Source organism: Perna viridis, chromosome 2, assembly GCF_037379345.1.
Source record: "Perna viridis isolate PV_CMFRI_1.1 ecotype Kerala chromosome 2, ASM3737934v1, whole genome shotgun sequence".
NCBI classification, from domain to species: Eukaryota; Metazoa; Mollusca; class Bivalvia; order Mytilida; family Mytilidae; genus Perna; species Perna viridis.
In genome coordinates this window covers 67,242,875-67,259,360 of record NC_142446.1, presented here as the reverse complement: position 1 = coordinate 67,259,360, position 16,486 = coordinate 67,242,875, and the positions used below count along the sequence as shown (strand labels likewise).

The 16,486-nt window shown below is 34.1% G+C and overlaps 1 protein-coding gene across 5 annotated transcripts in view; it reads right to left on the bottom strand.

Moving 5' to 3' along the window:
* Positions 1 to 16,486, bottom strand: part of LOC148626600 (DNA-dependent ATPase/E3 ubiquitin-protein ligase HLTF-like) — a 46,204-nt gene that overhangs the window by 16,884 nt on the left and 12,834 nt on the right. For all 5 annotated transcript variants that reach the window (XM_088570724.1, XM_088570728.1, XM_088570725.1 and 2 more), the window contains 10 exons: positions 16,163 to 16,237; positions 13,236 to 13,401; positions 12,228 to 12,376; positions 11,541 to 11,745; positions 8,802 to 8,925; positions 8,065 to 8,147; positions 6,601 to 6,765; positions 5,849 to 6,112; positions 684 to 881; positions 25 to 161 (listed from right to left, as the gene is read on the bottom strand). In XM_088570724.1, coding sequence (XP_088426850.1) covers positions 25 to 161; positions 684 to 881; positions 5,849 to 6,112; positions 6,601 to 6,765; positions 8,065 to 8,147; positions 8,802 to 8,925; positions 11,541 to 11,745; positions 12,228 to 12,376; positions 13,236 to 13,401; positions 16,163 to 16,237 — 1,566 coding nt within the window. The remainder of the gene's footprint in view (positions 1 to 24; positions 162 to 683; positions 882 to 5,848; positions 6,113 to 6,600; positions 6,766 to 8,064; positions 8,148 to 8,801; positions 8,926 to 11,540; positions 11,746 to 12,227; positions 12,377 to 13,235; positions 13,402 to 16,162; positions 16,238 to 16,486) is intronic.

Sequence of the window (16,486 nt, the reverse complement as noted above, 5' to 3'; positions counted from 1 at the left end):
ATGATAAGTGTAGATGTTACTCACCAGCCAGTTATTGAGTACAGACAGAGGACATATGATAAGTGTACTTCTAGCCCCTGTTGTTTCAGTTCTACCAGTACCTTCACCAAAATCACCTGGGGCTAGCTGACTGCCTATCTCTTCAAGGTCATCTAGAGGGTCTATCAAAACATTTATTTATTTTGAATTATTTTGATCAACATTTTTTAAAAGATTATAGTCTTCTTTATGGATTAAATGTAGACAAGTAGAACTTGATATTTGATACCCCACCCCTATTTCAAATTATCCACATGGTAATGGCTCATAACTACTACATAGTAAATGAATAACATACCATAATACATTTTAATCTGTGGTCAATGTCCTTATGGTTTTCAAATATCATCCATTGACAAAAAGTGTGACAGACACACAGACTCGAGGATCATACATTACCACCAGCTTCCTGAAGCAAAGGTTTATAAATATCTATCTATCTAGACCCAGTATTATACACTAAGCCAATAAACATGTAGCACTGAAGTATTCCAGTAAAATATCCTAGGAGGATACAGACCAATACACCCATAAAAATACCTTCGGTCCTTAGATCTTCAACCACAAGAAAAAGATAATCAGGTGTTCTTTCTAAATTTATTTTTACCTGAAATCAAGTATATCTATCAATATAAGTCAGTTACCCGTTTCTAAGACAACAATAGGGTTGAGAGACGGATCAGGTAAATCATCACAGTCAATGGGCCTCACTAAAGGTTTTATCTCTTCAAGGGCTTCTTGTTTAACAGAAGATTTTGTCACCATCTTAGGTTCTGCCTCGACACTGGGTTTTGTTTCACTTATCTCTGTTTTCACTGTAACTTCATCTGTGTTCTTTGGACCTAAAAAATAATAAAACATTCCATAATGTATGTCTTGACTTTTATGAACTAAATTTTATTTTATTCATAAAATATACTGTGCACCCTTTTAGCAAACAGAAAACCTGTTAAAAAAAAAAGAAGCAGAGAAATATTTTAAGTCTAACAATTTGCACATAATTGTCCAATAAAATTATGGCATTTTAAGAACAAGTGTATGTGATAAACAATCCTGCAAAATTTAAATAAAGTTTAATCAGCAGCCTCATAGTAGCTGTCTTCACAAAAAAATTGTGACCAATGGTTGACCCCAAACACAGACCATAACTAAGTCCAGTCATTGTATTGTAGTAAGAGCCAAAAACTTCTGACGGGCAGACAGATTGACAAACAGATGTAGACTATTACTAGGTCCAGTCATTGTATTGTAGTAGGAGCCAAAAACTTGTGACAAGCATATAGATTGCAGAGTACACGAAATTCGTCAGTCCTGCCGATCCTGACCATTAAAAAAAAGGGTTTTATCCAATATTTTTATCGTGTGAAAAGGCCCAAGGACCGCCGGTAAAAAATGGCCGTCACAGTGCTTTGTTGGTTTGATCATTTGTTTGGTAATTAGATGTTGACTGGTTTGCGTAATTCCATTTCCGGTTTAACATTGGGTACCAAATTGTCGACATCGTGCTAGTGTGACCTATTCCAACACTTTACCAGTGCCGTTTCTGGCATACGGCCAGCTAAGCAACTGTCATATGTTCAGACTAATAATACAATGCCAATAAAAGATGATGATGATCATGGGGAAATAGCTGCGAAACATAGCTGAAAGTATTTTTTTGTGGTTTTAACTTTAAGGTTAAATCACAAAAACAGAAAACAGAAAAAGATCAAAAGCTACGATTTAGCAGCAAAAGGGGAAATGGACGGTGGTAACGAGTTGGACTTAAAGCAGACTGAAGCAGAAAACTTTTCATGGATTATAAAATATGCGGTTGAAGAATGATTACGATAAAATAAAATTATTGATATTCCGGTAATTATGTTGATACAAACTAAAGTTACTAAGGGCTGTTCCAGTAAAACATACATGGGACGGGGGAAGGCACTTGAAAATTGGGGTAATCTCCCATTGAAGTGATATTTTTCCACTCCTACCCACCCATAGAGGCAAAAACCCAAGTTTTATAGGCACCAACAGAAGCAAATTAAAATTTGTAAATATTCTTTAACAGTATTCCCATGGTGATACATTACTTTTTTATATAATTCAGCTGAACGTGAGACATTTCATATAGATAATAACAAGACATAGCATGATTTCATGAATGCTGCATTTCATTTATACATATTTTGTAGTTTTGCCTATCACTTGCATGTTGCACATATTAATGTATAGACAAGCACTTTTACTGCTTGCGTTCATTTATCTGTATATTAAAATTCATATATATTCTTCAACAATATTCCCATGGTGATTCTTTAATTTTTTATATATTTCAGCTGCATGTGACATACATGTATTTCATACAGATAATAGCAAGACATTGCATGATTCCATTTACACATAATCAGTGTTCTAGCTAGGATTTGAAAATAGAGGGTGTGTAGAGAAGAGGGCACTTCAACACGTAGCGTATTTTTTCAACCAAAAAAAGAACATTGGAGTATTTGAAGTTTATTTTTTTTAAATTTATGTTTCCATTAAGTCAGAAATATCTTTATTCATTTTTTTTTTTTTTTGCTTTTCTTGTATGTATGTATTCTTATTAAATAATACAAGAATGATGTGTAGACAAAAATTAACATTACTGTTGTAGAATTTAAAGCAGTACACTATCACACCATAAAGAAGATTAAGGGCAAGTGATTCTTAACATTTATGACATACTGTGAGGCAAAATGTTGCACGAAATGTAACAAATATTCAATATTGCTCCAATTCAATTTCAAAACCATATTATTTTATCTAACTAATGTAATTATAACTTTTGAAAAACTACCTATTCTGTTGACGATATAGAAAAATTTAAAAAGAATTGAACTAACAGAGATAACTGACATATTGAATAAACAAACATTTGTAACATGCAATTGTTTACACCCATGGTTCTATATAACATAGACCTGTCAACTTGATAATATTTCTAAAATTAATGATACAAGAGGAAATAATTATTAACCAATGATTGGCTGTCCTTCAGATGGTGATATATCCAATCGGGATCCAATTTCTACTTGTAAATGATCATCATCTGACAACCCTGATCAGCTGAATGATAACCAATAACTATCTGAGGTATACCTGGGGGTTAATTACGACAGGATGTGATAAATGAAGGTGACACTTCTTAATTGGCTTGGTGTAATTTATTAACAAAAGTGTAATCTTCAGATAATTATAAATGGGCAATAAGGGGGTAATATAGCAGAGGGGTGGGTCGCTGCGCCCCTCCATTTTGCCTAGCTATTGCACTGATTAAAAAACATATATATTCGCTGTTTTGCCTATTTCTTGCATGCTGCATATATTCATGTATAGACTAATGCTTTTCCCTTTTGTGCATTCATATATCTGTACATTAAAATCATTTCATATATTAACATTCATTTTTATGCACACATATCCTCTTTTCAATGCATAGCTAAATCTTGATTTTTGTCTTGCCTAAGAGCAAATTCGAAGAAGGTCAGAATATAGGGATAGCCTTTCTGGTATTCACAATTGTAAGAGTATTCGTCCATAGCAAATTTTCAACAACCACTTTATATCACAGGTCGATGATATTTGGTATGTGAAGAGAAATAGAAGATAATGCAGAAGTTTTATTGATCCACACTGTACAACAGTGACTGTATATGAAGCTGGTGTATTACCATGAACTATTTTGTATCTCATCTAACCAGTTGAAATTTCTGTGTGTATCCATATGATTGCCTTGATAGTTGTGTGAAGTTTCCTAAAATCCATTTTGTTTTATCGGGGATCAATGATTTCAAGAAAGCTTCTCTTCTTGTATACCTTTCAGCTAGAAATCTGCTGTATTTAAGCATCACTCAAGTTTGCATGCACTCTGTGCAGGTGAGGAAAAAGAGAGTATAAAGTAATATTGATGTTTATCAATATGGAAAATTCTGCTCATTTGCACACTGGGGGTTATCTTGTTCAAGGGTATGGAAATCTTGTCCATTGTTGTAGACTGACTGACAATTTCTAAGATGAAGAACAGAAGTAAAAGCCCTGTTCTTTGATAATTTGGTGTTTTTGTCACCTACACATTCACTCCATAGTCCATACCCTTTCATTTTGAAGTTTTGGAATGGGTTATTCTTGATATCAATATGCAATGACTACACATAGTGATTTAACAACTTTTCAAATTCAGTTTGAAAAGAAGTTTAATTGTGGAAGAGTTGCTTTGATAATTCAAACACACTGAATAGAGATAAGAAGATGTGGTATGACTGCCAATGAGACAACTCTCCATCCAAGTCACAATTTATTTAAAGTATAAACCATAATAATAAGTCTAAGTACGATCTTCAACACGGAGCCTTGGTTCCCACCGAAAAGTAAGCTATAAAGGGCCACAAAAATTACTAGTGTAAAACTATCCAAACAGGAAAACCAACAGTCTAATCTACATAAAATTCGAGAGACAAGGAACACTTATGAACCGCATCAGGTACAAGAACACAATTAATTCCCCTTGGTTTTCATTGCATTTGAATATAGTTCCAACTTTGGTAGTAGGTACCATCCCCATTTTTTCATATTTTTAATGGAAACTTATTTGCTGAAGTTTTGCCTCTAATTGGTAGAAAATAGGTTAAAATTACATGGGATTTTTTTTCATTAATCAATTCTGACTAAAAGTTCTGATTTGGTTCAGTGGAAGAAGGTTAAAATTTAGGACTTTTAACTCAGTTCATTTGTCATGTTTACCCCATCTCCGAGTTATATGTATTAATTTCAGAAAATAATGGTAAAATAAAAGTTTTATTCAGTTTGTGCCGGTGGAATTTTTTTAATCTGCTCAAATATGTATATTGAAATGTACTTGAAAATTAATTGTGGTCTCGTGCCATCAACAAACGACGGAAGTTGACACCTTTTCTGATGTTCGGGCGTCTAGGGTCGCACCATTGCTCCACAGCAAAACCCTGAGATTACCTGAAGAATAGTGTCAAAACAAAAATTGGGCAATTTCTGGGCGGAACACCTGTAAAAATGGCGCAAATTTCCGGCAACAAAAGCGCACAACTCAACTATACTAAAGGTTTAAACAGTGACAGGGATTCATTTTGGACCATTTCCAGAAAGTAAACAACTTTCAACAGAATGTTCCTTCATTTTCCCAACAACCACTAACAGATGCAAATTTCCAAGCCCAGTACCATGCCATAGATGCATTTTCCACCAACCCACAACCAAGTATATATATTTTTTTTTATATGCCGTCCCCAGGTCCCATGTATGTTTTACTGGAACAGCCCTAAACTAATCACATGCAAAATGGGAAATAAATAAATCTTTATTAAAAGCCATTTCTGAAAACAGACCGAGAAAAAAAAAATCCAAAACCAAGTCAAAACAACACAAGGAAAAGGAACCAATAAAGTCATTAAAGAATTTTAATTTGCTAACAGTAAATTGACGAAAATGAGTGGGACTGGCTAAATATCTGTGGGACTGACTGGACCATCTAACCAGCCAGTCCCAAGACTGACAGGGCAAAACAAGTTTTAGCAGACTCTGAGATTGACACACAGATGTAGACTATTACTAGGTCCTGTCATTGTATTGTAGTTAGAGCCAAAAACTTGCAACAGGCAGATAGATTGACACACAGATGTAGACTATTACTAGGTCCAGTCATTCTATTGTTGTAAGAGCCAAAAACTTGTGACGGGCAGATGGATTGACATACAGATGTAGATCATTACTAGGTCCAGTCATTGTATTGAGACAGGTGGCAAAAATATCTTACCTAAAGCATCAGCAACAAACTTAGCAGCAGCTTTCATGATTTTATGTCTGTAACCAAATGCCGATATACCAATACTTTTTAGATCATCATGACCCATTTCAGCAAGGATATCTAGAGTTATCTGCTCCTTATCAAATATTCCCTTCAGATATGAAAGCTCAACACTAGCCAACAATGACTCTATGGGGTTCACTTTAGCCTCAAGTACTTGTATAGGATTAGGTGGAAGAACTAAGGTCCCCACTTTGACAGCAACATTTTTGTCTGCAAAATACATACCATATAAATATTCATACATGTACATGCACTTTGCAAAGCAATTTTTGGTAAAATTGATGGATTAGGCCTATTCGATTAGTTGAGGTTTTTATGTACTATAGTAGATTTTTCAAATGTATTACAGAAACAACAGCCCCCACACCCACGTGGACACATTTTTTCTTACTCCAAAGCCAACCAGTTGGCACCTATCCCTTAAATAATACAAGCTTGGTGAAGAAACCCACTCAAGGCAAGGACACTACCCCAAGTCCATCGTGCCAGTTATTTCTCGTAAGAACAATAAAATATCTTCCTAAAAAATATCATGGTGTACCAGACTTCATGTCTTCAAGAGTTTTATGAAAAAATCTGACAGTGCAAACCTGACATTTAGGGAACAATAGACTAACAAACAGGCAGGCAAAAACCTTTCATAATGCCCCTCAGCTCAATAAACAAGGCATTTTTTTCAATTTTAACTGATACTGGACCTTCTGTTTTAATGATAGGTTTCACTTCTTCCACACCGACTGTCTCATCACCATGATGATTTGTGCCTTCAAGTTTAACTTTACAGGCAGATTTCTTGCCATTGCCTTTGCCTTTACCAGTTGGTAGATGGTAAGCTCTGTCATCTGACATCTTCTTCTTTTTGGCTGGAACAGAAATCATAAATAGAACTGCGAGGAGATTCATGAAAGGATGACCTCTTCTTCAGTAGAATTATTTCCCCTATCAAGCATCTGACAATTTTCAATTTTCTTATTACACGTTTTCATACATGTATGATACCAAACCTTCATTTAATGTTTTTTTTTTGTTCAAAATCCCGAACAGTTAAAAAAGTTGCATTAACAAGCTAAATGGATGCACATAATAAAACCTTTAACTTTGTTTGCATTTTTTTTTTTTTACAGTTTTATAATATACAGTGGTTTCACTATCATTTGTGAGCTATCCACTTGTGTCTTTCCAGTAATTTTTCAACCACTTTGGATCCAAATTTAGGCCCCTTTCCAGCAGAAATATGCTCCAAATTTCATCAATGAAATTCAAAATTGTGACTCAAAAAAGCATCTCAAGATTTGTACACAATTGAAATGGATATGAGATGTACAAAATACTCTCTCCACTCAACTGTATCAAATTTGTCATCCAGAAGTCACCTTATGGATTACAATACAATGGAAACTGCAATGGTCTTAACAAAAAATGTTTATAGGAAAAGAGTTCAAAAATACTGCATAAAAATCCTTCCCTCATTTCCCTATGTCACAATTTTCACAATTGCATTGGTCCCAGGCACCTTCCCTAGAACAACAGGAAAGCTACAGCTTTCTATGGTAGTCTAGAACCATGAAACTAAGGATCCTATCAACAATTCCCTACACTGATAAATATACTGTAAAAAGTGAAATTTCGGCAGTAACATTATACCATTACAAAGGATATTATTACAAAGTTAAGTCCTAACTACCAAGAATTGGGACTAAAAACTTCAATTTCATATAATTGCACTCTGAAACATTATGCAAACAAATTTGTTAAGCTCACCAGCAGTTAAAAAACAGCATACAAAATGACTAATAAATCTACAAATTGCAATCTTGCAAAGAGATTTGAGGCAGAAAATGACTTTAAAACCTAAACTTGAGAAAAAACTCCTTTGTTTTTGCGCTTTTTAGATTTCTGATTGTTCATCAAATGGTACTGTAATGTTCTATAAAGGATATATTCACGACAGTCTAATTTTGTATTGTCGTATTGTGGATCTTGCCACAAAAATAACGAAATAAAACTGCCATGGAAATTTCACTATTTACAGTACAGCAAAATGTAATAACCATGGACAAATAGTAACAGACAATTTTAACCATATGTCTGAAGATATCTATGCAGGCTAAATAGTACAAACAATTCCATTGATCAAAACTTTTGTAAAGACTTAAACATACATTTCTTGTTAGGAGTTTCCATATCTTCCAAATCATCTTCAGAGACATCACTTTCAACATATCTTGCAGGTCTTTTAACATCCCTAGAGTAAAGACAAAAACAAAACATTAAGGAGGTAGACCTAGGGTAAGGGACACAACTCTTACAAATCACTGCAATGTTTTTATTCAGCATTTTACATCAATCTCATGTAAGCATCAAAATAACTTGGACAGATTTCATTCTGTTTCAAAGGAAAGTTTGATAGGCTTCGGTGAAATTGAATATGATACAAGCATATCACTGATTTCAAGAGTTACGTCCCTTACCCTAGGTCTATCTCTTCAAGTAAGCATGAAGGAATTTTAGATAGAATAAAACATTTCAATATTTCTAACATTCTTTGTTACTAACTATATGATACCTAAAAACTATTGGTCAACAGGAAATTGATTTTCAATAATGATACAAGTTTAAAATATTATATAACTCATCAAGCTGAAATTCCCATTAACTGTTTACTGACTTCAGGCTTTAGCAGACAAAATTGAAAGTAGAAGGTGCAGAAAAAGTTTTTTTCTATATGCCTTTCCATATAATTTACTGCAGTATTAGTGCTGCTATTAATTTTAGTGTGTGTTTTGGTCATTGTTTTATAGGCATCTTCCCAAAATCTCATAAAATAATTTCTACATCTATAAAGGTTAATTCTGTATTTTAATCAACACACACTACTATTTCCGTTTGAACAACAGACCTTCTTGGTCTCCTTCCAGATTTCATTGGGGACATATTTTCTTTCTTTTCTTTGAGTTCTGGTGGAACATATTCTGGGTCTTCTTTTTTCACCATACAAGAGCCAGCATCTCTTGCCTCTGTAACTGCAATATACAGTGAAATCAATCTGTCTAAATAGATTCCTTAAAATAACTGGGAACTTTCCTATATTAGATGAATTCTTAAGTATTTGAATCAATTTTTCTTTCATTTTAAATCTGTCTACCAAATCAAATAGCTGCCTCAACCTTTGGTCCAAATGGGGTTTTGGTGATTGTTGGGGTTTAACGCTCAAGCAGCAATATTTCAGCTTTAGTCAGGTAGAAGAATGGTTTCATTGGAGAAAAGGACATTGGCTTCAGTTAATTACAACAAAGAATAAGAATTGATTTTGACACCATACAATTTTAGGATTTTTTGTCCATGCTGACATGTATGTTAAAAAAACTATACAACTGTTTATATTCACTATTAGTTTTTAAGGGTTCTTGGACTTGTTATAGGCAGTTAAAATCTCCTTTATTTCTATTGTAATGTATATATTTGAAGAACAAGAAGCTCCCAGGAGCCTGAATTGCTCACTTGGTTAAAGTTTGTCTTTCAAGGGCAATAAATTTAACAAGGAATTATCCAACAATACTGACTCAAGAAGACTTAGGTAGGACTATCATAAGAATCATTTCAGCGATTGAAAGTTTCTTTCTATCTATTATAGGTTTCAAGATATTGGCTGAAAACTGTAAAAAAATATAATCATCTTACAAGGGTAATAACTCTTACAAGAAGTCGCCTGACAACTTTGATCCCTGGAGAGCTTTGAAGGCCTTATAATAAGGATCATTTCAGCAATTGAAAGAGTTTGGCTAAACCTAACGGTTTTGAGATATATGCGAAAAAAAAAATACTGTTTGACCTTTATGGGGGCCATATTTTTTGATAGATCAAAAATCCTCATGTCAGTTCTATGCAGGATATCACAAGGAACATTCATACCAAGTTTAGTTTCAATTGGTCAAGTAGTGTCAGAGGAAAAGATTTTTGGAAGATATAAAATTAAAAATAGCAAAAATCGTTGAAAAGGGGCAAAAACTCCAACATGGCTTAATGGATTAAAACAAAAATTTGACCAGAGATATATCTCATCATGCTGAACACTTTAACCTGATGTCAGAATTTAACTAAACCTAACGGTTTTGGAGATATATTCAAAAATCTACTGCCTGACCCCTATGTTCTATTTTTAGTAATGGTGGCCATGTTTTTCGATGAATCCCCACATCAGTTCTATGCAGGATATCCCAAGAAACATTCATACCAAATTTGGTTTCAATTGGTCAAGTAGTATCAGAGGAGATTTTTGAAAGAAATAACATTAAAAATAGCAAAAATCGTTAAAAAGGGCAATAACTCAACATGGCTGAACAGATTAAAAGCAAAACATGCTGAACACTTTTACCCTATGTCAAAATTTAACCAAACCCAACGGTTTTGTAGATATATGTGAACAAGCATTCTGACAGTATTACTGATGCAATACAGTGTCCCCTTTCGGCCTTTCAACTCATTGTCTTTATGAGATTTTTTTTCATATATGTGAACTAACAATGGACAGTGTTATTTTTTAACAATCAAGAGAAAATAACTCATGAACAGCAAAAGCAAATTCCATCAAAATCAAACCTGAGCTTCATTTTACAGTAGATAATAACATTTTTGCATTACAGAAAGCTGCATAAAGACATTCTCCTTCTATCACCTGGAAAGTTGAAAAAAAACTTCGATATTATGAATTAAAGGGCAAATAACTCTAGAATGACAGCAGCAATTTGCATCAAAATGATGAAACATAAAATTTTATGTTATTTTCTATGTCAAAGGGCCATAAGTTCCATATAAACCATTTTGCCGCAATAATATTTAAATTTAATTTGTAACTTGTCATGATTAGACTAGCTAACAAATATGAAATCAATTGGATGAGGCATTACAAAGAAAAGTCTGGAAAACATAAAATTTTTTGAAATTTTCTATGTCCAAGGGACACAACTTCTGTAAAAATCATTCAACCGTAAAATCATTCAAACTTAACTTGTAATTTGTCATGATAAGACTATATACTAAATATGAAATCAATTGGATGAGGCATTACAAAAAAAAGTCCGGAAAACCAAGTGTGACTGACGGACTGACAGACGGATTGAGCGCAAACCTAAGTCCCCTCCGGCATTTGCCGAAAGGGGACAAAAACTACTGTCTGACCCCTATGTTCTATTTTTAGTAATGGCGGCTATTTTTTTTTGACGAATCAAAAATCCCCATATCAGTTCTATGCAGGAGACCCCAAGGAACATTTATAACAAGTTTCAGAGGAGAAGAGCTTTGTACAATTGTTGGCAACGGACACTAGGGATGGCAATTTGTACATTACTTCAAGTAATTACATTGTTATGAACATTTGTATTAGGGCTGTTCCATTAAAATATATGAGGTAACTGGGGAAGGCACTTTTTCACCAGGGTGCCACTTATAAAAGTTCTACTGATGTTTTGTGTTTAACTTTATATTTTGTCAGGAGACCTGAACACACACCCATAATATACAAAGAATAAAAGTACCTTCCCCCCTATTACTTGTATCTTTTACTGGAACAACCCTTAATATTAACATGTACTTTATTTTAAAAACATGGTTATACTTATCATGAGAGTTATGCCACTACCTAGACCACTATCTGATTCCTCCTCGTCAGCATCGGTGCTCTCAGGGAGGTTCGTATCATGACACAAACCCAAAATTTTCTTCTTTGACAATGTCTTTGGTACAGGGCTACGTGACACCTGGGAACATCCTGGTTCCCCTTCACTAAACCTCAGCTTCAGTTTTTTGTAGGATGGTTTTACCTCCTTCATACCTTCTTCAATCATCTAATAAAATAAGTACTTGATAATTTCATTACTCAAAATGATACTATTTATCTTATTACTTGAGATTCTTGCAAGTAATTTCCAAAATGCTATCCAATAACTTGTAGTGGTAATGACACAATATAACCACCACTTTCTAATCTGTTTGTAAACTATGCCCCCCAACCACCTCCAAACAAAAAAAACCTGATACAAGAAAAGCTGCAAAATAAATATGATTACCACATTCCATTTCAATACACATTATTCTGACACTAGGAAAAATGATTCATAGAAAAGACAAAAGACCAATAGTTCTTCAAACTCAATAATGCTACAGTACTTCAATTTAAATCAGAAACGTTTATAGAGATCTTCCATAAACATCTCCTGAAAACTGTAAAGGTAAATTCAAATGCAGATATGTCTCCATTAAGCCAACAAAAAAAATTGATGAAGTAAGAAGTAAATATATAGTAGAAAAAGAAAAGTTCTGTACCTACCTGTTCTTTCTTCAAAGCTCTCAATTTTTTAGACCTTCTAACAGTACCTTGAACAGGTAAGGCTAAGGGCTTATCATCTTTGAAGTTTGTTATAATCAAGGCTATCATCTCAAGTGTTTTTCCAAGACCCATGTCATCTGCTAATATTCCTACAAGAAAAAGTATTGATCAAAATAAAACCCACACGGGTAAAACAACTATACATTGTAAATGGAAAACCATGTTTGTATTTACAACACTATTTTCTCTTACTTTACATTTACTGTGAAAGTACTATTGTTCGTGGGGTACCAACTTTCGTGGTTTTCATGGGAAGGCCAAACCACAAAATTTGGTTCCCAACGAAAAGGAGATTTCCATTGAAGTGTATACTGAAAACCTCAAAACCACGAATTCAAGAATCCATGAACTTGTGTTTCTTCCCTAATCCACAAAAATTGGTATCCATGAATGAAAGTACTTTCACAGTACATTGTGACAGGCATCTAATTTCGCATTAAAATATCTACCAATAAAACAAGAACTATTATGTCAAAAACTAGATTTGAAAAAGCATAATTCTACATAAAGGCAGAAAAAAACAGAAAAATATGAGCAACACTCATTAACTTTATGCCATTTGATAGCATGCACCTGTGACCTTTTGGATCAAAATCTAAAACAGGAGATGCACAACAGGAATATGTAATAAAGTTTCTCTGTACTTTGAGAAAGTTTCATTAAATTCCATTCAGTGGAGTAGCTATAACACGTAAGAGATGGGTATCCCTTTATGTAACGGACGGAAGGAGGGACTCCCCTATCTCAATAACCCTCACTCTAAGTGGGATTGGGGTGTACAATAATTTCTGTAATCTTGTACAAAACAGCAATTAAAATTCCTTAAAGCATTTCTAAGTTTTTGTATGACAAGTGGACAGCAGTATACTACAGCCTGACAAATGACAAAAAATTACTCTCTTATAAAATTGAAACTCTAAGGACCTATAAAGAAATTCAATGATTTACCTCCTTTTACACTTTTTGGTCTATAGTTTGATGTAAAAACAGTGACAGAGTTGAAGAATTTCCCATTTCTTTCTTCCCAGAATGGTGGTAAATGTATGCCCTTTTCTCTCTGTATCATCCAATGCAATGCTTGTTTCTGATGCGTGTACATAGTTGTACATACAGCCTACAAATAAATGGTAGTGGATGCAACAAGACTACCAACAAATTGTAATCATGTGAACACAGATTTTTGTTTCCTCAGTCCAAATATTCATGTACAATCCTTTGAATCACCTATCCATTCATGCCCCATAATTTTACCCTAAGCAACAGCGAGGGGTAAAATATCAGCATAAATGGTCAGCCTGTGGTGAAACACTGACAAACTGGAGTTCTGTGATTTGTTTCCATTTTAATAGGACAATTACTGTAATTTTATACCTTTTCGTGACCTACTATGGTAACCTTAGACCACCCACCCCCTCCGGTATTTGTCCATATTTGGCTGTAAACTTTATGCTATGTCAGTTGAAATAGTCACTAGTGAAACTTTGTATTTTTTATAATGAAGGAAAAGGCAAATAAAATAGAACGATGTTAGATATGGCAATAGTTGTTTTCATTATATGGTCAGAGTGTTCACACATGGACAAGTACAAAGTTTCATTCATTGACGATTGTTATCGTTTGTATTCATACATGATGGTGCACATGTCACATGGCGAATGCTACAGTTTACATGTGTCAGTGATTTTTACTGAATAAAATAAAACTTTTCTAAAATATTACGTTCAATACTTTTATTAAATATGTTCATTCAAGATACTGAAATAAATGAAAACAATGAAAACAGGTGATACACATCAGAACGTTACGTGTTTGTTTACATGATATAAGGTGGACAGTAATTTACACACACGCAAGCCACGTCCAATAAGTTCCTCATATAACAATCGAAAATCAACCACAGTTGTGGTCTCAAAGCTTTTAAGGACGTCATATTAGAATGTAATTTTCATCTGGATTTTAAAGTACTTCCAGTTTTCAGTCATTCATATAAATTTATAATCATGATTAATTAATAGGTTAAAGACAATGGGTCAATGATAAATAATTTGTCCATAAACCATAAATATGTTGATGCATCACTGCAGCCTAACCTTAAGTAGCATTTTTTGTGAGAATAACTGCTTTGTTTATAAATCTATTTGTTGAGGTTAAAAAAAAATATGCTAGGTTCTCGGGCACTGCCGCATCCCTAAAAACCCTCCCACATCTGCGATTTTTATTATGGTAAAATCCAGAAATTCCAGTAACGTTTTAATGTCATGGAGTATTTCATTTAACTTCTCAACATCCTGTGCGTTCAATTTGATGAAATATCTCAAAAAAAAAAGAAAAGGAAGCAATTAGAAATTTGTTACTTTGGAACATAAATGATCACACACCACATGAAAGTTCACGACTAAGTACTTGTAACTCCTGAGTTGAGTCTATAATTTCTCACTTTTAAATCAAGGATACCCATATTAGCCATGTGAGACACCTGTATGAGTGTAAGATAGGAAAATCTCCGACACCCGAGGGTAAGATTTAATCGTTCTGTAATGAGGCTCCGATAGGGAAATCTCCGACACCCGAGGGTAAGATTTAATCATTCTCTAATGAGGCTCCAATAGGGAAATCTCAGAAACCCGAGGGTAAGATTTAATCGTTCTCTAATGAGGCTCAGATAAGGAAATCTCAGTAATCCGAGGGTAAGATTTAATCGTTCTCTAATGAGGCTCCGATAGGGAAATCTCAGACACCCGAGGGTAAGATTTAATCATTCTCTAATGAGGCTCCAATAGGGAATTCTCAAAAACCCGAGGGTAAGATTTAATTGTTCTCTAATGAGGCTACGATAGGGAAATCTCCGACACCCGAGGGTAAGATTTAATCATTCTCTAATGAGGCTCCAATAGGGAAATCTCAGAAACCCGAGGGTAAGATTTAATCGTTCTCTAATGAGGCTCCGATAAGGAAATCTCAGTCATCCGAGGGTAAGATTTAATCGTTCTCTAATGAGGCTCCGATAGGGAAATCTCAGACACCCGAGGGTAAGATTTAATCGTTCTCTAATGAGGCTCCGTCAAGCGTTTGATTCTTTTAATCACTTAAATATGTTTTTTGATAAAATGTTTGAATTGAAATGACCTGCATTTAACAGCTGATTGTGAAATATCAGACCAATGATACATCACTGCCAACTGTAAAATTTCAGTTACTTCAAACACCATAAACTGACTAAAAGAAATTGCCAATCACATGTTACTCTCAATAAGATGATTATTTTAAAAGAATTTATTCAAATACATATTCATTATTGATAGGATATGATCCTTCATTAATTCTATTCAACTGAGCCCATATTTTTACAGCAAAATGCATATGTTCTGTCTCAACTCATGGGTGAGATCAAAAAATCTTGCAGAGCCTAAAGTAGGAATTTCCTTTCTCTTTAGTCAGAAATCCTTATCTTATCCATGCATGCAATGTATGTGACATCACAGTAGAATGTTGCATGGTGTTTTGTAAAAGTAGAGGAATCTCCACGATTGCACAAGGAAGGCATTCTGCATCAACATACCAATCACATCACGAGTTATGAAAGTGAGAAAAATTCTACCACCCACCAGAAAATGCAAGCCTAGAAAATCTCCGTCATCCTCAGATAAGATCTTAAAATCTTACCCTTGGGTATCTGAGATTTCTTGTCTTGCACATTCAGCAGAGTTAGTTTTTTAATATCAATCAAGTTTGAGTTTACTGTGATTCTTGTCAATTGCTATACATGTCCTTTAATAGTCGTATTTCTCTTGTCTTCAGACGATTTCTTTGAACTAAAACTTTCTTCTAGTTTTCCATGACCTCCATTTGAAGGACAAACAAAGAAAACACCATACCTTAGCTGGTTCGGTAGTACTGGTTTTATCTCCCTCTTCCAAATTTTCAAATAACTGGTCCAATTCATTTTTTATCTGTTATTAAAAAAGAAACCTGGCATTTATAATATATAAGAATTACTTCACTAGTGTTTTCGGGTTACCTCTTGTAACACTACAATTGTGGCAAATAATTCAAAAAGAAATTCTCCTTTCTGAATCTGAGATTATGCTTTTAAGTGTAGGTGTGGTAGTCCGTATTTTTAATTGTTTGTGTATTGTATAATATTAATGTACACGAGGTTTTATCATTTCTATTAGGTCGAGTGCTGCCTGCTGTTAGGA